Genomic DNA, 17,470 nt, shown 5'->3' on the forward strand with positions numbered 1-17,470 from the left:
CCCCCGGCGGCCACACCTCCTACTTCTCGACCCTGTACTCCACCACAGAATCATACTACAACGTAGAAACAAAACCTACCCCCGTCCGAGCAACACCTCCCCTACCTCCCGGATCAACGTCTCCTCGCCCTTCAACTCGGGGATGTTCCTCTTCCCCACCACCATCTCCGCGACCCCCATCGCCTTGCACAGGTCCACGACCGTCCCCTCCTCCGGCGCCTCGTACACGAGCAGCCCCAACGCGAACAGCGCCCCGTGCAACGCCTCGCGGCTCTGCGTCTCCTGCCCGATGGCCTCGACCAGCGACGCGACGAGCTCGACCTGCATTTCGTCCGTGAGGGGATCCGGCCGGCTGGCGAAGCGGGCGTTGTGGTTGTGCGCGGCGAGATTGTAGGCGAAGGAGGCGGCGACGATACGGAGATTGGTGTGCGGGTCTAGGAGTGAGGCTGTCGTCAGGTGGAGGAGGTCTTGGAGGAGGGCAAGGTTCTGGTTGTTGTTGGACCCTGAGAAGTGGTCTGGGTAGAGCGGGGTCGTGAATAGGTTGCAGGCGAGTTGGAGGAGGGTGATGCGTAGCGGGTAGGGGGTGGTTGATGGGGAGGCGGTTGCAGAGGCCAGCAGGGTGCGCAGGAGGTCGTGGTGCGGGTCTTCGGCGGCGAAGTAGCCCGATACGCGGGGGTCGAGGAAGAGGAGGCGCGCGAGGTCGACGAGTGCGAATTGGTGCTCCGGGGCGAGAGTGCGTAGTGTCGTTTGGAGGTAGGGGCCGAAGGTTGGGAGGGAGGATGGCAGGGCGACGTCGGCGGCAGGTTCAGGGCTGCTGAAGCGGCGTTGGATGAAGTCGATGATGGCTGTCAGGGTGGTGTCGGTGGTGTGGGGGTGGAGCTTCTGCCGCAGCTTATCGAGTGAAGGGATCTTCTTGTAGGTGACGTAGTTGGTGAGGTGACGCTGAAAGCTGGGGAGATGGAGCTGGCGGTGACGGTGCGTCGGGTGCGCCATCTCCAGCAGCAGGCGCACGTTGCCGCGCAGCTGCGCTGGGTTGGCGCCGGCCCACTCGTCGACCTTCTGGCCCTTGAGGAAGGTCATGAAGGTGGGCGTGGCGCGCACGCGGTATTTCGTGCTGACGTCCAGCGCGCTGCTGATGTCGACTTTGATCAGGATGGCGCGGTCCCCGGCCTCTTCGGCCAGTTCGTCGTACGTGGGATAGACCATTCTGCAGGGCGGACAGGTGGCGGAGGTAAAGAAGATGACAGCGCATGAGTGGGAGGCGGCGGTGAGATGCTGCTCCAGCTGGGCCAGGCTGCTTGCCATTCGGACCACGCCCTGGGTAACGGGCGAGGGTTGGGCCGGCGCTGCCGGCGCTGCTGGTGCTCTGGTAGCGGGCGCTTGAGCACCGTCTGTGCCAGTGCCTTGGGTGACACCACGCAGGGCCATTTCGATCTGTGGCTTCATCATCTGACCAAAGGGCGTGCTCAGGAAGGTCTGCGGGAGGTTTCGGATGTGTTCCGGAATGCCCTTTCCGAGAAGAAACATGGCCAGGTCTTGAGTGAAGTTGTTGCAGTTATGCAGGAAGAGATCGTAGGACTGCGAGTGTTTTTTTTTTTTTTTTTTTTAGTTCACAACTGATGAGCACTGCCGAATGCAGGAGCATGACACACCTCGGGCGTGTAAATTTCCACCACGGACTGGATGTATTCTTCGATCACATCCAAGGGGAGCTCCGTTTGGCCCAAATGCAGCTTCTCCATCGGCTGGCCATGGTGTGTGCTACCGGGCACAGCCGTCTGGATGCCCTGGCCATAGTAGTACTCGACCCCATTTAGAACCAGAGAGGTGTGGTAGATGGCATCGATTTGGGTGCCCGTCAAGGGCATGGAATACTGGGGAGATGCTTGCATTAGATACGATGCAAGTGCTGCTGAGCGACGTGACCTACCAATCGCGCGAGACCCTGTGTAGAAAGTCAGTCAGTGATCTGGGCTACCAAGACTCAGAATGATTGGAACCACCTTGGAAAGGTCATAGACGTACAGCTCAACATCCATGATGGGTGTGGATTGGCGTTTAAATCTAAAGATGGTATTGTTCTGCTCTTTTTTAAGGCGTGTAGATCGCCGCAGGCATCCTTCAGTTTACGTCAGCCGCAGTCACGAGATGGAAGGGTTCTCGAAGGCGATGGAATCGAGGGGGAGGGTAGTTGCAGACGTACAGTTGTGAGCAGTGAAGTAGTAATGGTGGACGCGAAGAGAGTGTATCCCACCGCGGTATCAAAGACCAGAATCATGAACTGAAATGAAATGCACTGTTGCTGGAACAGTTGTTAAACTGCCAGAAAAGGCACCCTGCCCCGCTCCACCAATCAGCATCCCCGCCCATCTCTTTGACATCATATCTCGAGCTTCTCCAACTCCATTAGTGCGCGCATTCTTTTTCCACCTCACACAACACAAACACAACATGGTACGTATTCTTCAGTATGAGATCAAGAAGAACCTCACCTCACTAACCCTGCGTCTGCCAGCCTCCCAAAGCGCGAAAACGCGGCCCGCCCGCATCCTCCGCGACGCCGAGCTCCGCCCCGAAACGAGCGCGACAATCCAAGCTCGCAAAGGAGAACGACATCAGCGCAGCCGAAGAGAACGAGATCAAAGAAGTCTTCCACCTGTTCTCCACAGATGCCGACGAGTTCCCGGACGAGAAGGAGGGCGTTATCCCGATAGAGGATGTGAAGAAGGCGCTTTCGTACGTGCACCTCCAGCCCTACACATTACTTTGCCCCTCATCCCACCCGTCCTCCTACCACTCATCGCAAGGAGAGAGCAATCCCAACTAACACCCCAACCCACCCCGAAAACAGAGCCCTAGGCCTCACCACTGACCCCCACGAACTCCCCGAGATCCTCTCCGCCCTCGACCCAACAGAAACCGGCTACGTAGCGTACGAGCCCTTCCTGACGGTGGCAGCGGCCAAGCTGCGCTCGCGCTCCGCCGACGCCATGGCCGCCGAGGTCGACGCCGCCTTCCGGCTGTTCACGCGCGGCGCCGATAACACGGGCGTCATCACCCTGCACCACCTGCGCCGCATCGCGCGCGAGCTCAAGGAGGACGCTAACCTGAGCGAGCAGTTGCTCCGGGATATGATTCTCGAGGCGAACGGGGGCGCCGGGGTGGGCGCTGGGGTCACCTTGGGTCAATTTCGGGAGGTGATGCTTCGGGCTGGGGTCTTTTGATTGCGTTGCTGTTGCGGGGATCATATTTGGGCATACATAGGCACCGGGAGGTTGGGAGGGGGGGGGGCGGGGGGGTGGGAGTGGGGTGTTTACTTATGGTGGTGGTGGTGACGATTTTATGCGGCGTTTTTGGTCTGGGTTTGAGGGTTGAGGTTTATTCTTCGTGTTCGCTTGTTGTATAGAGCGGGCGTTGTTGGTTTGGATTGTGGAAGTATGTACATGGGCATTGCTTGGGTTGTTGCTGGGTGTCTTATCAGTCATCATTCAGGCATATGGGTGGTGAAATTGGATTATCATAGCACAGGTACAGGATTGACGTTGGGCAAGTCATAAAATAACATGTTTATTGTATCCTTGTAAAAGCAAAACCGAGTCGTAATGTACCATTAATCGATCGCCTCCTGCCCTCTCTCCCTAAAATACAAGCATTGGTGTACAAATCTGGCAGCGGAAGCTATGTTCAGAGGTAAGGAGAAACAGCCATGCAAAGCAGAAACTAAACGCCTGCGAATGGTTTGCACATCGGGGGTATCATATAACGCTGATATACAGGATCTGGGATAACCAGCCGCAAAGATTCAATCCACGTCCGAGACTACTGCGGACTTCTCGCCAAGCGGTTCGACAGGTAACGAGGCGGCGACGCTGGTCGCTTGCGAAACATCCGAGACAGTGTCGCCAGTGGCTGCTGATGTAGCCGACATGCCATCTGATGGGTTGCTGGATGTCGACGACGGCGTTGATTCGCCTTCTTGCGAGGCCAGCTCGTCAGAGTCCATGCCCCAGGAGAAGCCGGGCTCCACTGCTTCGTAGAAGAGCATAAAGGCGCCGCCTTGGGACATGACATTGACTTCGCTGACCATCTGCACGTCCTCGTCGCTGAGTCGGTACCACCGCTCGGGCTTCTCCTTGTCGCCGTCCGCTTCGAGAACGGCCTCTGGTACATGCGCCGGGAAAGCCTCCGTCGGGTACTTCCGATAGCAAATGTAATGGCCGTTCTCGTGGCGACCATAATGCGTGACCACGGCTCGCAGCTCATATAGTCGGCTGGAAGAATCGTCACCTCGAATCTGTGATAGCATCGAGATTCTAGGGTCGGTTCCCCATTGCTCTATGTCCTTGTTGGCTTGATTCGAGGACAGCCCTCCGAGGCACCATTCGTTCAGATCCATGGTCTTGGGAAATTTGACGGCGGCGTAGTTCTTCCGGAGCATCCCTGTCATCTCGTCGAACATGCTGCGGTTGATATGAACGACCAGGCACCTGGGGGGTCGAGCAATCACGGCCTGTCGTGACTTGGTTGTGGACACCCTGTTCTTCGAAGGAATGTGGCATTTCTCTGATAATGTCTTCTCGGCAAAATCTTCCTCCGCCAGTGCCTCGTCAACGGCTTGTAGACGCTCCCGAGCCGACTTGCAAAGAGCATCCGCGACTGTTGCAGACTGAGGACTCGACCGCGTAGTCTTCGTTTCCTCTTCAATCTGGGTCAGCAAATTCAAGAGCTGGGCCCGCGTGCGCTGCAAGGTACACTTGGCGCATTCCACCCCCTCAATCGGCTCCAGATGCATGTAGTGATGAAGACACTCCCGGATGTCATACTCAAACTTGGGCCCAAGCGGCACCGTCAAGCAGTTGAACGGGATCAGAGATAGACCCTCGGTCCATCCACATTGTATACATCCAACCCTCTGGGCGAGAAGACCTTCCAATGGGTTCGCAACGAGCTGGGTTTCCGACGCTGCTGGCCGCAAATCAACCGCACGGTCTGTCGGCTCCGAGACCCCATCAGTGCCAATGACATGTTCCTGCGGTCCAGCCATTTTCAGGCCCAGGTTGCGCGTCTGCCGCCGCGTCGCCTGCCGCATTTCGAGATCCAACTGGTCCACGACCTTTGCGAAGTATTCCTGTGCGTCCTGTTGCTGCCAACTACTCATCGATTTCAGATCCGGCGGAGTCCATAGCCGCTGACCGTAGCTCTCCGCGCTGTTCAGTCGCTCGATAATCTCCTTCAGGGCCTGGTGGGTGGAGAACGAGGACCGCTGGCCCAGCTGTTCGAGATTCCTCTCCAGGAAGTCTTCTAGCGAGTGGAGGGATGCCAGCCCCTGGATGATGCTATTTTGGTAACACGAGTTGTCCCAGTTGCCCAGACCCGGCGGGTGGTTGTCCTTGCCGCTCAGGAGCGAAGTGCCGAAGCCGGGGAAGGCCGACGCGTGAGGCAGGAGGGCGGAGAAAATTCCATTGTCGAGACCGAAGATCCGTCTCATCGCTTCGCTTTTCGCTTCGAACGTCATCGGCGCGGACGGCGAGTCGTCCGCCGACACAGTTCTCGGAGAGTCGAGTGCGGCAACCAGTCGCGACGGTGTAAAGCGGACCACTAGGTTCCATACGAAACGAACCAGCGAAAAAGGGACTAGACCCAGATAGCTCAAGATAAGGTAACCGGACACGACGGTCACCAATACACCGACGGAGAAGCTGGGGTGGCCTTGCAAATGCTGGAAAGCGGTGTCATAGTTGCTGTAATGCACGCTGCTGAAGGGACTCTGAGTGGAGAATCCGACCCCCTCTCTGCGAGCATTCATGGCTGGTGAGAGAAAGTCAGAGTCTGCGGCATGAGGACAGAACTATAAGCATATCTCAGTTAGCAGTAAAATGAAGACCGGCAGGATGGTCTGATGCGGAGACAAATGACTGTCCAACAGGTAGGTGTAGGTGCGGCCTGCCGAATAAGCAGCGGCCAAGTGCGTGTTGGGTCGCTACCGCCACCCGGAAAAGTTTTATCGATACCGTCCGTCTCCACACAAATTATTCCCATCACTCTGGGTGCCGCAATTACTTTCTCTGGGCTCACCACGGTTAACTTTTCGCGGTGTGCATTATGGCCAAGTCGAGACGTAAGTATATCTGTGCGCTTGAATAGCTTTTGATTTTACACATGCATTCCTAACATTATTGCGCCTACATTAGCCCAGTCCAAACATTCCCGTGCTGCCCGCCGGGCAGCTTCTCCCAGTCTCGATCTCGACAAGTCGTTGGTCTCCGTCCCTCGGGTGGAGGAGACTGTGCAACGTGAATCCATTCTAGCCGATCGAGCAAATGCTGGTGTCTCGAAGAAGAAGGCCAAGTCGAAGCCTCTGAGCAAAGTGCAGCGTGCGAGACAGCAGAAAGGAATAGAGAGAGCAGAGGCTGTCATGGATCAGCTCGAGAACAAAGTCAATCGAAGTGCCAATCGTGCCAAGGTCGTCAAAGCTCGCAGGGTATGAGTTCAGTTCCAGCCATTTACAGCGGTCTTATTTGCATGATTTCTGACAAGAAATGCTTATAGGGCGAATGGGAGGACCTGAACCGCAAGGCGTCTAAGACAGCATTCCAAGCCCTCAACGACGAGGCCGATGACCTCGACGCCATGGTGGATGACTCTGCTGCCCCCACAAAGAAAAGCAAGCCTGTTGCGCAACCGATCTTTGCCGCTCAGAATCCGGTTGTCGCCCAACACGCCGACAATGACGAGGATGAGGAGATCACCTGAATCAATTCCGCAGAAGAAAAGTTTTGGGTTGCACCAAATCTTTATTTCCTGGGCCTCAGCTGGTTGATCATCCGGTCGATCTCGGCGGCGGCTGGTCCGGACGCCCGTGTCTGCAGGAGCTCAAGGGCATTCACATTCTTTGCTCGGAAGGCTTCCTCGCCTGCTTTGGCAATCATCCCACATTTCACCCACATTTCCACTTTTTCCTCTGCGGGCAGGTTGGTGCATTTGGGGACAAACACCGAAGCGAGCTTCGTGTTCCCCGCTCCCAGGATTTCATTGTAAAAAGGCTGTCGTGAGTCGTGTGAGTATATGCATGTTTGAGAGTCATGGGCCTAGGGATTTCTCACCTCCCACCCTATGGGGGATTTTTTGATTTTCCCGATATCTTCCAACTCTCCCCAATCTCGCTTGGCCACTAGAGCTCTCAATCTCAACCACCAGAATGTTTTCTCTGGCATCCTAAATTCACTTTGGAGCTTCTGTGCTCTCTTGCCGTAACCTGATCTGATTAGCCTAAATATTGTTTCGTTCAAGCTCAGGCCTAGAAACTCGGTCCTGTCGGCAAGGTCCTTGTCCAAAGCTTCTTGCACTTTCAGCAGCTGTGAAGCTTCAGACAACAGCTTTTGTTGTAAGACTACCGATGGGTCCTTCGAGTCTGACAGCAGGCGCGATGCTAGATGGAGCTTTTCTGTCTTCCGTGGCAGGTCCGTCTCATTCAACGCCTCTAAAAGAAGCACATTCGAACCATCGATAGGACGGTCGTCCTGGTAGAACAGGTCCTTGAGCAGCTCTGTGTCCTGCGACCGGGCATTTGTTTCCACAAGGGCAGATGCCATGGGGCGGGTGTTGATAGTCCGGAAAAAGCTCGCGAGGGGGAGTTTTGACTTGAGGTGTAGAAGGACGTAGTTCACTAGATCGACGTCTCCACTTTCGATAGCTTTGTCCAAGGCAATCTCATCCTCCTCCATATTCAGCAGCAACGGAACCTGCTTGCCGGCCCGCGGTTCGTGGTTCAATAGTTGTGTTGCGAGATGCACGCGCCCTTCATCATAAGCCGTTTGAGCAATCAACTCAAATGATATACCCGGCTTTCCATCTAGTCTCTGAACAATGAGCTTACAAACTGCCTCGTCATCTCCCGTGGCGACTTTGACTTTTTGGCTCGCCCAATGGACGTAGATTTTGTCGGCAGCCAGTTCGAGGTATTCGGAAATTCGGATTGCCAGAAGATATTCGTGCCTGTTCACTAAGCGCTCGATGAGCCGCTCTGGCGTAAGACGCATATACTGCTCGTAGGAAATCGGCAATCCGATCTGATAGTCCCTCACTGCCTTCAACACTCGTAGTTTCTCCGTCATTTCCACGAATTCGTCGCTGTTGTATAAGTCGAGCACAGACTTTCCAAAGGAGGCTGCCTTCAACAGGCGTTTTTGCCAGTGTGTATCAAATTCCTGGCCCGCAGCTTTGACGCAGGTGTCAACTGCCTCTGGCAGACTAGGGCGGATCCGTTGAATATTCTCATCAGCTTTGGGGGATTTCTTCTCCAACAAGTCCACGGAATCCAAGAGCACCGATGCAGGCGAAGTAGAGCCAAGCCGGAAGATCGCCTCCGTGACGTCTGGCCCAAAAGCGTCAGTAGACGTCAATGAGGGTTCGGGAAAGGGACCCACCAGTGACTTTGTGCAAAAATTCGCATGTATCATTAGTGATGAGTCGTACACCATCAAACTCCGGTATAACTTGAACTGTTCCATCGTAGTAATACCTGCGTCGCTCAGTATTGTTATAGGGCGTGGAGAGCCGGACCTCCTAAGACATACCTCGCAGCAACACCATTGGGCCCAATAAGATGCACCTCATCTTCCCACGCAATAACAACCGCATCGTCTCCACACCAGTCGACAGTCCTAGGCGTCACTCGGGATTCCGGGTCATATTCGCTGTACTTGCTTTGGAAGTCACTGCTCACAACCCAGACTTTCCCTTCGGCTGTGATGAGCGCGACAAATCTTCCGGTAGGTGATACGCTCGCATGTTTGAACGGTCCATTCTGGAGAACCTTGTCCTCCGCTTCGGTCGGGTCGACCAAGTAGACAGTCTTATCAACAGCTAGCAACACCTCAACTGAGCGGGACAGCGTGTACGCAGGCGGTATCAGCGACCATGAGGAGACCTCTCCCTCTGGACAAGGTGCCAACAACCTGGGCCGCGGCTCGTCGTAGTTCGACACAACCACCAGCTGGTTGTTTGAGAGCAGCGCCACAAAGCCCGACGTCCAGAAACGACATCCCCTCACGCCATATTCTTCAGCCCCCTAGTCGGCAGTCAGCCCACACAAAATTAGACCTACCGGCACCGGAAGACTTACATTACCAAGGGAAAAGGAGGTGAAATCGCCGTGAAGCCCAAAGTAACGGCGGACCGTGCCGTCTTCGGTAATGACCAAGAGCTCTTCTTTATCGGACCAGCCGAGGCCACGGATCGTGCCGTACTCCCACTATAGGAAGAATTAGGCGGCTGATATCTCATGCTAGGGGAGGTCTACTTACATTTAGCCGATTGATGAGCTTCCCTGAGCACGAGTAGATGTCAATGCTCGACTTTGTCGTCTGTGCGTCGCGGAACCGGTACGGCTTGCTTTCATCTCGGTGCAGCGCTATTGAGACCCGTCAGTAAGGCGAATGCAGCGTCACTTTCCGCAGCGAGACGTCTCGTACCGATAGCTCCTCCGTAGGGAGCGCCCGCGATGATGTAGTTCTCTAATTCGATGTCTTCATCGAAGATCGCGTCATAGATGGGCACCTTGCGGTAGAAACTATCGCCCAGTCTCTCCCAGTTGGCGAGAGGATTAGATGGGGCCATTGACAGCAGTCAAAAGACTGAAAACAGCCTGGGCAGGGAATAACAATGAACAGACGACGCTGATGTTGTTCATCGGGGGTTTCCGTCGGGGAAGCAGCAGCAACCAATTTAACTAATAGTAGTAAGGTAGCAACAACTCCGGACCGATGGGGTCAAGCTCCGGCGCTAAGCCTGATTAGGTCAGTAGTGTGCTGCACTCACCTTCCTACATAGATATCTGCCTCAGGCTGCCAGCACTTATCCCCCGAACAATAATGTTGGCTGCTGCCAGGATGCCGCCGTATGCGAGGTACGATGGATCACAACGCGGAGATCCGCCATCTGGCCTTGGAGCTCTCGGACCTCGAGGTCGCTCTGTTTCTCTGCCTGGCAGTCCATGAGCACTGTCGAGTCGAGACGACCGACACCCACATCAATGACGTTGCCAAAGAGCTCGCCCTGGTAAATGACCGATAACGGGACTGCGTTTAGAATCTTATACCCATTGACTAACGAGCAGCCGCACCAGATATGCGCCAACACTTTCGAACTATCTCACGCGATCGTTGACTGCTCGCATGCGACCACGTTCGACACGTTCCTGGCGGAAATATCAGCACCGCAGACCTCCAGGGACCATGTGCGTCCTGCGCGTCCGCGCATGACAACCGAGTCTGTAAGCATTCGTACTTCGCAATGATGTTTCTGCGACCGCACCACTGATCAGACCAGTCGAGTACATTACTCTCTGCTCACGACTTACAGGGCGGTCGGAGTCGTACGAAGTCGTCGAGGTCGCCCGGATCCTCCTACGGCGTTTCCAATGTCATCATAGCGAAGCACTTCGACCATGTTGGAGACAACATCCAACGATCGGTGCTCGAGGTAATAGCCGATCAATGACTACCTACTAAGCCTCGCCGACCATCTGACTGGAAGAATAGTTGATGCGCTCGAAAAGTCTCTCCCTCCAGGCTGGAACCTGGCAAGCACCAGCAGACTTCCTTTTCGTGCCCCTGATAGCACGCACGGGAGGACAAGACTCACCCTCGTTGAATTCTCATTTGGTCGGCCTCCCTCTCATCCACCTACACTCCAGCCTGCTCATGCGTCAACAGAACGACCACTTCTTCATCTCACACTACCAAGACCCCGAGGACAGCTACGCATACTTAGAAGAAGACAGCGACTGGCTCTCGGAGGGACAAACATCCGCTTCGTCCGTGATCCGCAAATCCGAAGCCCAACCGAATAAAGGCCACCCACACATAGATCGAAAGGTAAATCCCCTCCCCCAAGGACCATTCCCAACCCTACAAAGAGGCTCAAGCTGACATGCTGACATGGAACGTCTACAGACACTAGATAAAGTACAGCAATGCAGCGAAGCCGTCTCCGTGGGTGCGGACATCATCCGCTATCAGCAAGATATTGTCGTCTTCCTGCGGCTCAGCCGCGCGGTGGCCGGCGGCATCTCCACGCGATCGAACCTGCATTTCAAGGCATTCTCCAGGTCAGTCCCGTTTCCTTGCGCGAATCGCACGAGAGGACACTTGCTCACCTCGCCGACATGTCTCGGTTCGGTAGGTTGCTGGCTGTCTTGCATGGCGTGGACTTCGTCACCCCGTCGATCGCGGCCTTGGCTGCAAAGAAGGTCTTTCGCCATCGGATCGTGGTGGCTCGGCCTGAGGAGGACCGGAGCTTGCAGTATGGGAGTGATCTTGGGGCGGTGACGAAGGTGCTGGAGTACGCCAACCCGGATACAATCTTAGAGGGGGTGCTTACGCTGGAGGCGCCGTTGTAATGGTGCTGCACCTGTCATCGGGCTAATTCTGGGGCCATCAACCTCGCTGTATCTGTAGTAGAAATGTCAGTTTGGTTCCTGTTCCTGTTGGTTACGTCAACCTTTTGGGGCTATGTTTTTGATTTCTAGGACTATCACTTCCAGTGTCTGAAGGACTACAGTACCCTGTGTCCCTGCGGTTTTTCGTCCTTTCCTTCCTGCTTGTAGGCTTCATATTCAGCAGTCTATATCAGATAACGAAGGTTCGGTACAGCAGCACAATCTACCCTGTGGCCATTCTGCAGGAGAGACCTTTCTTTATCTTCCGTATTTGATTCCTGCGAAACATATGATTGTTATTCCTCCGGACTGTATTCTACGTCTGTGGATCCCCATGCATCGTAGCCCTCATACTTTCATTTAAGCTCATATCGCCATAACCTCATAAATATGTGCCATGGACATAAATCCATACCAACTCCAATCTATCAAATCAAGAGTAGCCCCTATACCATATGTACTACCCCATCTTCCACGGGCCCCGCTACATAGAAGCGCAGCAAGCACCCAGCCCGACTAACACCCACCCTGCGAAAAATCAACGCCGATCCCTCTTCAGGAACAGCTCGGGCAAAACAAATCTGTCCTCCGCATCGCCGCTAGCAGGACGAGGGGTGCCATCGACGTCGCCACCGCTCGACCGCCCAGCGTCGACGAAAGCCATCATCTTGCGCCATTCATCCAGCACGACGTCGACCTCGGTCTTGGCGTCGCCCACGATGGCGTCCATCTTGATGTCGTTGCGGTCGTAGCCGAAGGGGTCCTCGAGCTGAGAGCCGATGCCCTCGATGCCGTATAACGTGAAGATCACCAGGCTGACCATCGGGATGGTCCACCAACCCATGTCGTCGACCATGCCGAAGGGGAGGACGCAGCCGAAGAGGGCCAGGACCTGTTTCTGATGAATCCTAGTCGTGGTGTCAGTAGAGGAAGGTCTTTGGGTAGGAAATGCGTTTGGAAGGTCTCAACGGGCTCAATATTTGATGGAGGGGGGGGGGTTGGCCCTGCCAGGAAGAAAGAGGCAAAGAGAAAAAAGGCGGGTAAGGCGTAACACAGAAAAAGCAAATGTCAAAGCAGAACTTACAAGTGCGCCACTGGGATCGGAGTAAGCTTGATCGTCTCCATCCGCCCGTAGGCATCAGTCAGAGTGTTCAACTGCGCCTGCATTTGACTTGCCCCCGGGGCGTGGAACCAGGCGCGCTCAACGCCGCGCTTGATGAACTGATCCACGAAGAAGGTAAGCTGGTAGGGGAGTCCAAGTCCGCCATTCTCATGGCCCTCGAGCCCAGCGGGCAGGAGGCTAGCGAAGTCCGGATTGAAATCCGTGACGCCATTCTCCGCGACGTCGCTGCCCAGAGCCCAGGCTGCACCCCATTCGGCGCGGAGGTGATTCTTGACAGCAAAGGGGATAGCCATCAGGATGCGCACCGTGCGTTCGATGTCCTCCTTCTCTGCCGCCGTGGGCGGGCCTCGGGGGCTGTACCCATTCGTGACGATGATCCGGACCAGGTTCCGAACGCAGGTGTTGATAGTATTCATGCCATTTCGACCATCCCAAAATCTGTTGTAGGAGGTCTGATTGCGGAAGACTAGCATAAGGCCGACCACGATGGACAAAGATGGGATCTTATTGATTTTGTGATAGTGTGCGATAAGTTGCGGTTCGCGGTTGTCACGGCGACAGGGAAGCAAGAAAAAGAACTCACAATGCTACTTGGGAGGCCGACGGTGTCGAAAACGTCTTTGTCCAGCCATACCACGAATGCTGTGAATAGTGCATGCAAGAAGACTGGCACCAGAATTGCCGCATGAATGGCGCCTTTGATGAACCGAAACACCAAAGGCCATCTACGGTCACGTCAATATAAGCGCCCAACTCACTCAACAGGGAAGTCGAGAAAGATGGGAAGACGGTACATACCTCCTTGGTTTGTGCCTGGTCGATAAAAGATGGGGATGGGTACCGTGACGATAATGGTGGGCATTGTTGAGAAATATAGTATTCTGGCGGCTCAAGGCCGGTGTGGGAGGGTTGCTGAGACTCAAGCGCATGACCAAGTCGATTTGAGATGGTAAACCTGCAGGAGATATGGGTATGTCAGGTACACCAGTAGATCCTTGGCCTGGTGTCAGGGACTCGAGAATTGGGATTTTGGATGGAGGGGCAAGAAATGGAAGGAGGAAAAATAAAGAGCGGTCTGCGACTTCACGTCCGGTAACTACAGTACAGCTAAGGTACTGTACTAGATGGGACTAGTGAGTAGTTACCTAGTCTAGTCTAGTAAGCCCGATCTTGATCTTATCAGATGGATAAGGTGTGGATATACTCCCCCCCTCGAACAAAGATTATCTTTCTCCACGCGGGTCTCGGTTAGAAGCCTACAAACGACGGACAGGAATATGAGATTCCTTGAAGATCTAGAGCATGCATTGTTCGCGTCATGTCTTGACTCACATTTCTTTGTCCCAGACCGCAACGACTTCGGCGAAACAAGGACTCAGGCGCGGATATCTGCGACATTGTCAACAGACACAATGCTGGTAGGGAGTTGTAGAAGAAGCGCAGCCGAGAGATTTCCGCTATCTCTGGCTGCTACTGTGAATATCGGACTCAGTAGCCGCTGGTCCCTCGAGATCGGTCTGGGTATAAATTGACCGCTGCGCGCCATCGAAATTTGATCCTCTAATCTCAACAGTAGATACACAACTGACTTCCTTGCCTGTACTTGAAAGTCCACAGAGTCTACTTTTACCCCTCTTGACTCCTCTACCTTTGCTTTATCCGCATATCTGTTGAAGAGATGTCTTACGCATACGGCCCGTACAAGGGTTGGTATGGCCCCGGGTTCGAATCTGAGTCCCAGGACCACAAAGAGATCGAGCACAGGATTGACGAAGATGCATCGGGTTCGAATGAGCCTCGAGAATTCAAATATACTGGCCAGAAGCTTGACGAGCAACTTGTCTCCGAAGTGATGGAACTTCTGGCAAAGAACGGCATCGCCGCCTTTCTATTCGGTGATATGATGCTCCGCTTCTTCGGTTGTGAGGTGACAGTCCGCAGCATCAACCTCTCGATCCCGGATGAATTCATGGAGAAAGCAGTCCAGGTCCTACGTGGGGCAGACTTCTACGACGGCCCCATCGAGCCCTTCGAAGTAGAGGAGTCCGATTGTTACTTTTTGGTGCCTGCGTCGTATCCAACGGGTTTCTTCGCCCATGGATGTCGATACTTCGAAGACACCGACCTTGACCACTATGCCTGGGGCGCTTGGTGGCGGCCTACGCACGTCTTTCACCTCAAGCCTGCCCCGGGTAAACTGGGCCACATTGACATTCACTTGTTCGACCACTCCGTCAGTTTCTGGGATCTGCCTGCTCCTACCCTGGTTGAAGATGCCCGAAACTACGTCCTGTCGAGTGACCGCCGCCTTCCGAAACCCGTTTGTTTCGGGACGAACCGTCATGCGATCAAGATGATCTCGCCTGTCCGATGGGTCGAAGCCCTCATCTTGCTTACATATCGGGATGTACATACGTGTCATCGACTCTTTCACGGGCGGGTATGGCCTGAAGATCTCTACATCACGTTTTTTATGGCCGGCAGGTCGGAATCGCAGGACAAGGATCTCTTCGATAAGCAATACCTCGCCAATTATCTCGACAATTGCTACGACTGCGCTCTCGATGATCTCGCTCTTGATATAGAACATCTTGAAAACGTGGTCAAGATACAGGGATCGTTGGACGCGAGGTGGCTTCGGCTAAGAGACTTCCAGCCACTTTTCCAAGAATATTTCGAGTCATTGTTCGAGAGGAAGCGTCTGTTATTTGAAGACTACCACAAGTCGCTCGAGCTCCTCATTCACGAAGACGAGCAGTGCATGGAGAAGGAGAAAGAAGAAGAGGATCGACTTGAGGCTTTCTCCGAGCTGCCCGAGTTCAGGGGGTGGGATCTGGCATTCAAGTTGCGAAACGCAGCAAAAGAACAACAACACAAGATTGAAAAATGCATGTGGCCCCATGGCGTCATGATACCATGGGCTCTAGCCAACCACGACGGCAAGGCCATGGATGATTTTGCTCAACGCCTGGCAGAGGCGTGGCTATTGCCAGAAACCCCTTTTCCGCCTACAGGGTTTCCCAAGCACTATCGCCCCATTCAGCCAACTGCCTGCTATCCATTAAAGGACGAAGTTAGGTACTAGACCTGCACCCAATTGTTTACCAGTTGTAGTTGTAGTTGTTGGAGTGGTGATCCGCTATGTCATTCGATCTCAGTTACGCGTTATACTATGAACTACAACTGTTATTTATCACTTCCACCTAGTCATCCGCCAAAAATCTGAATCATTAAGCTCGTATCATGTCAAATGAACAAAAGACCCCCCACCTCTTCGGTAGTCAGGCTCGCCTGAAGTCAGACATTCGCAAACAGAACAAAGAGAACAAGACCAGCACAAATCCCCTCTCATTCTCTTCTTGACGTGATGCGATGCATCTCTGGGATTATCTCCGTAGCTAGTCAGTGAATGCGACCTCGTTCCTTGAGTCCTTTAATCATTTCGATTCAGCGATTGTTCTTTTCGTGCCTTTAGCGAAGGGACCGTTCATGGCAGCCTGCAAGGGGCAACGGACTTTGCGAGACCCAGGAAGAATGATCGAAATTCCGCGTGTTTTTGCTTGTTCCCAAGGTGTCACTAGGCACTATTCCATTGACATCATCGGTAGAGATGGGAAATGAGTCAGATTGCACGGATCGGAAGACATGCGACGACCGTAGGGCGATACAGCGAAGCTCGGGACTCTTCAGGATGGGAGATTCGTGTCCTGAAATCCAGTAGGCTTTCATCTGAGCCGGTGTCACTCTGGTGGCACTGGGAGATCATGCCACAAGTAGAGATGCATGTCTCAGATGTATCGATCGTGGCTGAGAGCGAATCCGAAATCAGTGGTCTAACAGTATCCCAGCTGTCGCACACGAATTCGCCAGGTCGACAACGTCTAGGGCTTGGACCCGGCGTCCCATGAGTTGTCACTAAAATGACTATCAAAGTTGGTCATTAGCTCGTCCTCAACCGGGAAACTTGAACTTTGAAAGAGCAGACATGCTACGATTTCCAGGGAAGAAGGAGAAGGAGAGAGCAAAAGAAGGGGGTTAGGGGGGGGTCGACGGGAATTTAAGACACTAACTAGTTTGGTACTTTTGGAAATAGCACCTCTTGACATTGCTTACCTTACTGAAAACCTTCGATCCCTACAAGCCTTGGCTTGGTAACAATTCAGAGTCATCCGCCTGTTGTAAAGATCTCTTGTTGGCCGAAATCTCTGCCCCTTCTTAGGATTAGGACCAAGTGGTAAGATTGTTGTTTGGTCCGGCCATACGACCTTGGAATAGATCAAAAAGCAGCAGTTGTAGTCAGCAATTCTTATTTCGACTAAGACGAATGGGTTCGCTGGCAGGAGTCTCAATTGAAATAATCCGTTGGCTGCATAGTCCACTCTACTTTCCGCCTTCCATGTAGCGGCTGAACGTGGAGTGATGGCTAGTTGATTAGGGCAGTCGTAGTGGGTCGAACCCGAAGATAAGCATCACGCACCAACGTTTGACAGCTAAGGGTGGAAGCCACTATGAAAGCTTCCAGTCGGCTAAGGTCAAGCCCTGTTACTCGAAGGTAATAATGAGATGCAAAGTGCTCGTCGCCTGTGTAACACCGGACAACAGAGCCCGTCAGAATCGCGAGGTCAGGTCTGATGCTGTTACATCCAAGTTCGTCTACAACGACCCTTAATCCTAGTCCAAGGCTCAATCTGTGCGCCTAGCGGTCGCTGCGATGGATTTTCGTCGCTTCCCCTCGAGGCGAGTTGGCTGATAGTATTGCGTCATGCCGCCCACGAAAAGACTAAGAGGTGTCTGAGGAATCCTCGTTCTTTGGGTCAGGACATTCAGTGATGTAAGAAGGCAAAGTAAAGATGAAGGGTGCCTGTGGAATATGAATTCATGATCGACTATGTGTACTCAAAAAGAAG

At 53.8% G+C, this 17,470-nt stretch overlaps 8 protein-coding genes across 8 annotated transcripts; 4 read left to right on the top strand and 4 right to left on the bottom strand.

The window, feature by feature from the left end:
• Window positions 1-28: 28 nt before the first annotated feature.
• Window positions 29-2,250, bottom strand: BO97DRAFT_364685 (bifunctional C97 family peptidase/thioredoxin family protein). Its single transcript, XM_025692550.1, has 5 exons — window positions 2,204-2,250; window positions 2,004-2,119; window positions 1,931-1,945; window positions 1,653-1,874; window positions 29-1,578 (listed from the first exon to the last, which is right to left on the bottom strand). The coding sequence occupies exons 2-5, from the start codon at window positions 2,037-2,039 to the stop codon at window positions 76-78; spliced, it is 1,776 nt and encodes a 591-aa protein (XP_025553695.1). The 5' UTR covers window positions 2,040-2,119; window positions 2,204-2,250; the 3' UTR covers window positions 29-75.
• Window positions 2,251-2,451: 201 nt separating this feature from the next.
• On the top strand, window positions 2,452-3,224 carry BO97DRAFT_412370 (EF-hand superfamily Ca2+-modulated protein; the record flags this gene model as incomplete). Its single annotated transcript, XM_025696233.1, has 3 exons — window positions 2,452-2,454; window positions 2,516-2,736; window positions 2,852-3,224. The coding sequence occupies 3 exons, from the start codon at window positions 2,452-2,454 to the stop codon at window positions 3,222-3,224; spliced, it is 597 nt and encodes a 198-aa protein (XP_025553696.1).
• Window positions 3,225-3,576: 352 nt separating this feature from the next.
• BO97DRAFT_404082 (ubiquitin-specific protease UBP1) lies at window positions 3,577-5,905 on the bottom strand. The gene has a single exon (XM_025694886.1). The coding sequence runs from the start codon at window positions 5,804-5,806 to the stop codon at window positions 3,803-3,805; it is 2,004 nt and encodes a 667-aa protein (XP_025553697.1). The 5' UTR covers window positions 5,807-5,905; the 3' UTR covers window positions 3,577-3,802.
• A 146-nt stretch (window positions 5,906-6,051) lies between these two features.
• BO97DRAFT_476457 (Alb1 domain-containing protein) lies at window positions 6,052-7,021 on the top strand. The gene is made up of 3 exons (XM_025700481.1): window positions 6,052-6,118; window positions 6,192-6,481; window positions 6,550-7,021. Exons 1-3 carry the CDS (start codon window positions 6,103-6,105, stop codon window positions 6,751-6,753), a joined length of 510 nt encoding a protein of 169 aa, XP_025553698.1. The 5' UTR covers window positions 6,052-6,102; the 3' UTR covers window positions 6,754-7,021.
• Window positions 6,795-9,618, bottom strand: vp16 (tethering complex subunit VPS16; the record flags this gene model as incomplete). Its single annotated transcript, XM_025691601.1, has 7 exons — window positions 6,795-7,043; window positions 7,104-8,374; window positions 8,427-8,521; window positions 8,577-9,070; window positions 9,125-9,253; window positions 9,306-9,412; window positions 9,474-9,618. 7 exons carry the CDS (start codon window positions 9,616-9,618, stop codon window positions 6,795-6,797), a joined length of 2,490 nt encoding a protein of 829 aa, XP_025553699.1.
• A 273-nt stretch (window positions 9,619-9,891) lies between these two features.
• BO97DRAFT_404085 (uncharacterized protein) lies at window positions 9,892-11,565 on the top strand. The gene is made up of 7 exons (XM_025694887.1): window positions 9,892-10,059; window positions 10,127-10,273; window positions 10,330-10,482; window positions 10,542-10,664; window positions 10,716-10,877; window positions 10,956-11,110; window positions 11,185-11,565. The coding sequence occupies exons 1-7, from the start codon at window positions 9,913-9,915 to the stop codon at window positions 11,399-11,401; spliced, it is 1,104 nt and encodes a 367-aa protein (XP_025553700.1). The 5' UTR covers window positions 9,892-9,912; the 3' UTR covers window positions 11,402-11,565.
• A 384-nt stretch (window positions 11,566-11,949) lies between these two features.
• BO97DRAFT_386293 (bestrophin family protein) lies at window positions 11,950-13,597 on the bottom strand. The gene is made up of 4 exons (XM_025693521.1): window positions 13,362-13,597; window positions 13,147-13,288; window positions 12,525-13,066; window positions 11,950-12,348 (listed from the first exon to the last, which is right to left on the bottom strand). The coding sequence occupies exons 1-4, from the start codon at window positions 13,490-13,492 to the stop codon at window positions 11,979-11,981; spliced, it is 1,185 nt and encodes a 394-aa protein (XP_025553701.1). The 5' UTR covers window positions 13,493-13,597; the 3' UTR covers window positions 11,950-11,978.
• Window positions 13,598-14,241: 644 nt separating this feature from the next.
• Window positions 14,242-15,648, top strand: BO97DRAFT_465051 (uncharacterized protein; the record flags this gene model as incomplete). The annotated part of the gene is made up of 1 exon (XM_025699526.1): window positions 14,242-15,648. One exon carries the CDS (start codon window positions 14,242-14,244, stop codon window positions 15,646-15,648), a length of 1,407 nt encoding a protein of 468 aa, XP_025553702.1.
• Window positions 15,649-17,470: the final 1,822 nt, after the last annotated feature.

Source organism: Aspergillus homomorphus (assembly GCF_003184865.1).
Source record: "Aspergillus homomorphus CBS 101889 unplaced genomic scaffold BO97scaffold_8, whole genome shotgun sequence".
Classification (NCBI taxonomy): Eukaryota; Fungi; Ascomycota; class Eurotiomycetes; order Eurotiales; family Aspergillaceae; genus Aspergillus; species Aspergillus homomorphus.

Bases quoted from the DNA above. Each gene is read 5' to 3' on its own strand.
- BO97DRAFT_404082 (XM_025694886.1), bottom strand. From the start codon at position 5,806: ATGAATGCTCGCAGAGAGGGGGTCGGATTCTCCACTCAGAGTCCCTTC.
- BO97DRAFT_476457 (XM_025700481.1), top strand. The intron at 6,482-6,549 runs GTATGAGTTCAG...AAATGCTTATAG, and splicing joins AGGTCGTCAAAGCTCGCAGG to GGCGAATGGGAGGACCTGAA.
- BO97DRAFT_364685 (XM_025692550.1), bottom strand. From the start codon at position 2,039: ATGGATGTTGAGCTGTACGTCTATGACCTTTCCAAG. The intron at 1,579-1,652 runs GTGTGTCATGCT...AAACACTCGCAG, and splicing joins TGGAAATTTACACGCCCGAG to TCCTACGATCTCTTCCTGCA.
- BO97DRAFT_404085 (XM_025694887.1), top strand. From the start codon at position 9,913: ATGGATCACAACGCGGAGATCCGCCATCTGGCCTTGGAGCTCTCGGAC. The intron at 10,483-10,541 runs GTAATAGCCGAT...CTGGAAGAATAG, and splicing joins TCCAACGATCGGTGCTCGAG to TTGATGCGCTCGAAAAGTCT. The intron at 10,878-10,955 runs GTAAATCCCCTC...GAACGTCTACAG, and splicing joins ACCCACACATAGATCGAAAG to ACACTAGATAAAGTACAGCA.
- BO97DRAFT_386293 (XM_025693521.1), bottom strand. From the start codon at position 13,492: ATGCGCTTGAGTCTCAGCAACCCTCCCACACCGGCCTTGAGCCGCCAG. The intron at 13,289-13,361 runs GTATGTACCGTC...ACGTGACCGTAG, and splicing joins ACCAGGCACAAACCAAGGAG to ATGGCCTTTGGTGTTTCGGT. The intron at 13,067-13,146 runs GTGAGTTCTTTT...AAAATCAATAAG, and splicing joins TCGGCCTCCCAAGTAGCATT to ATCCCATCTTTGTCCATCGT.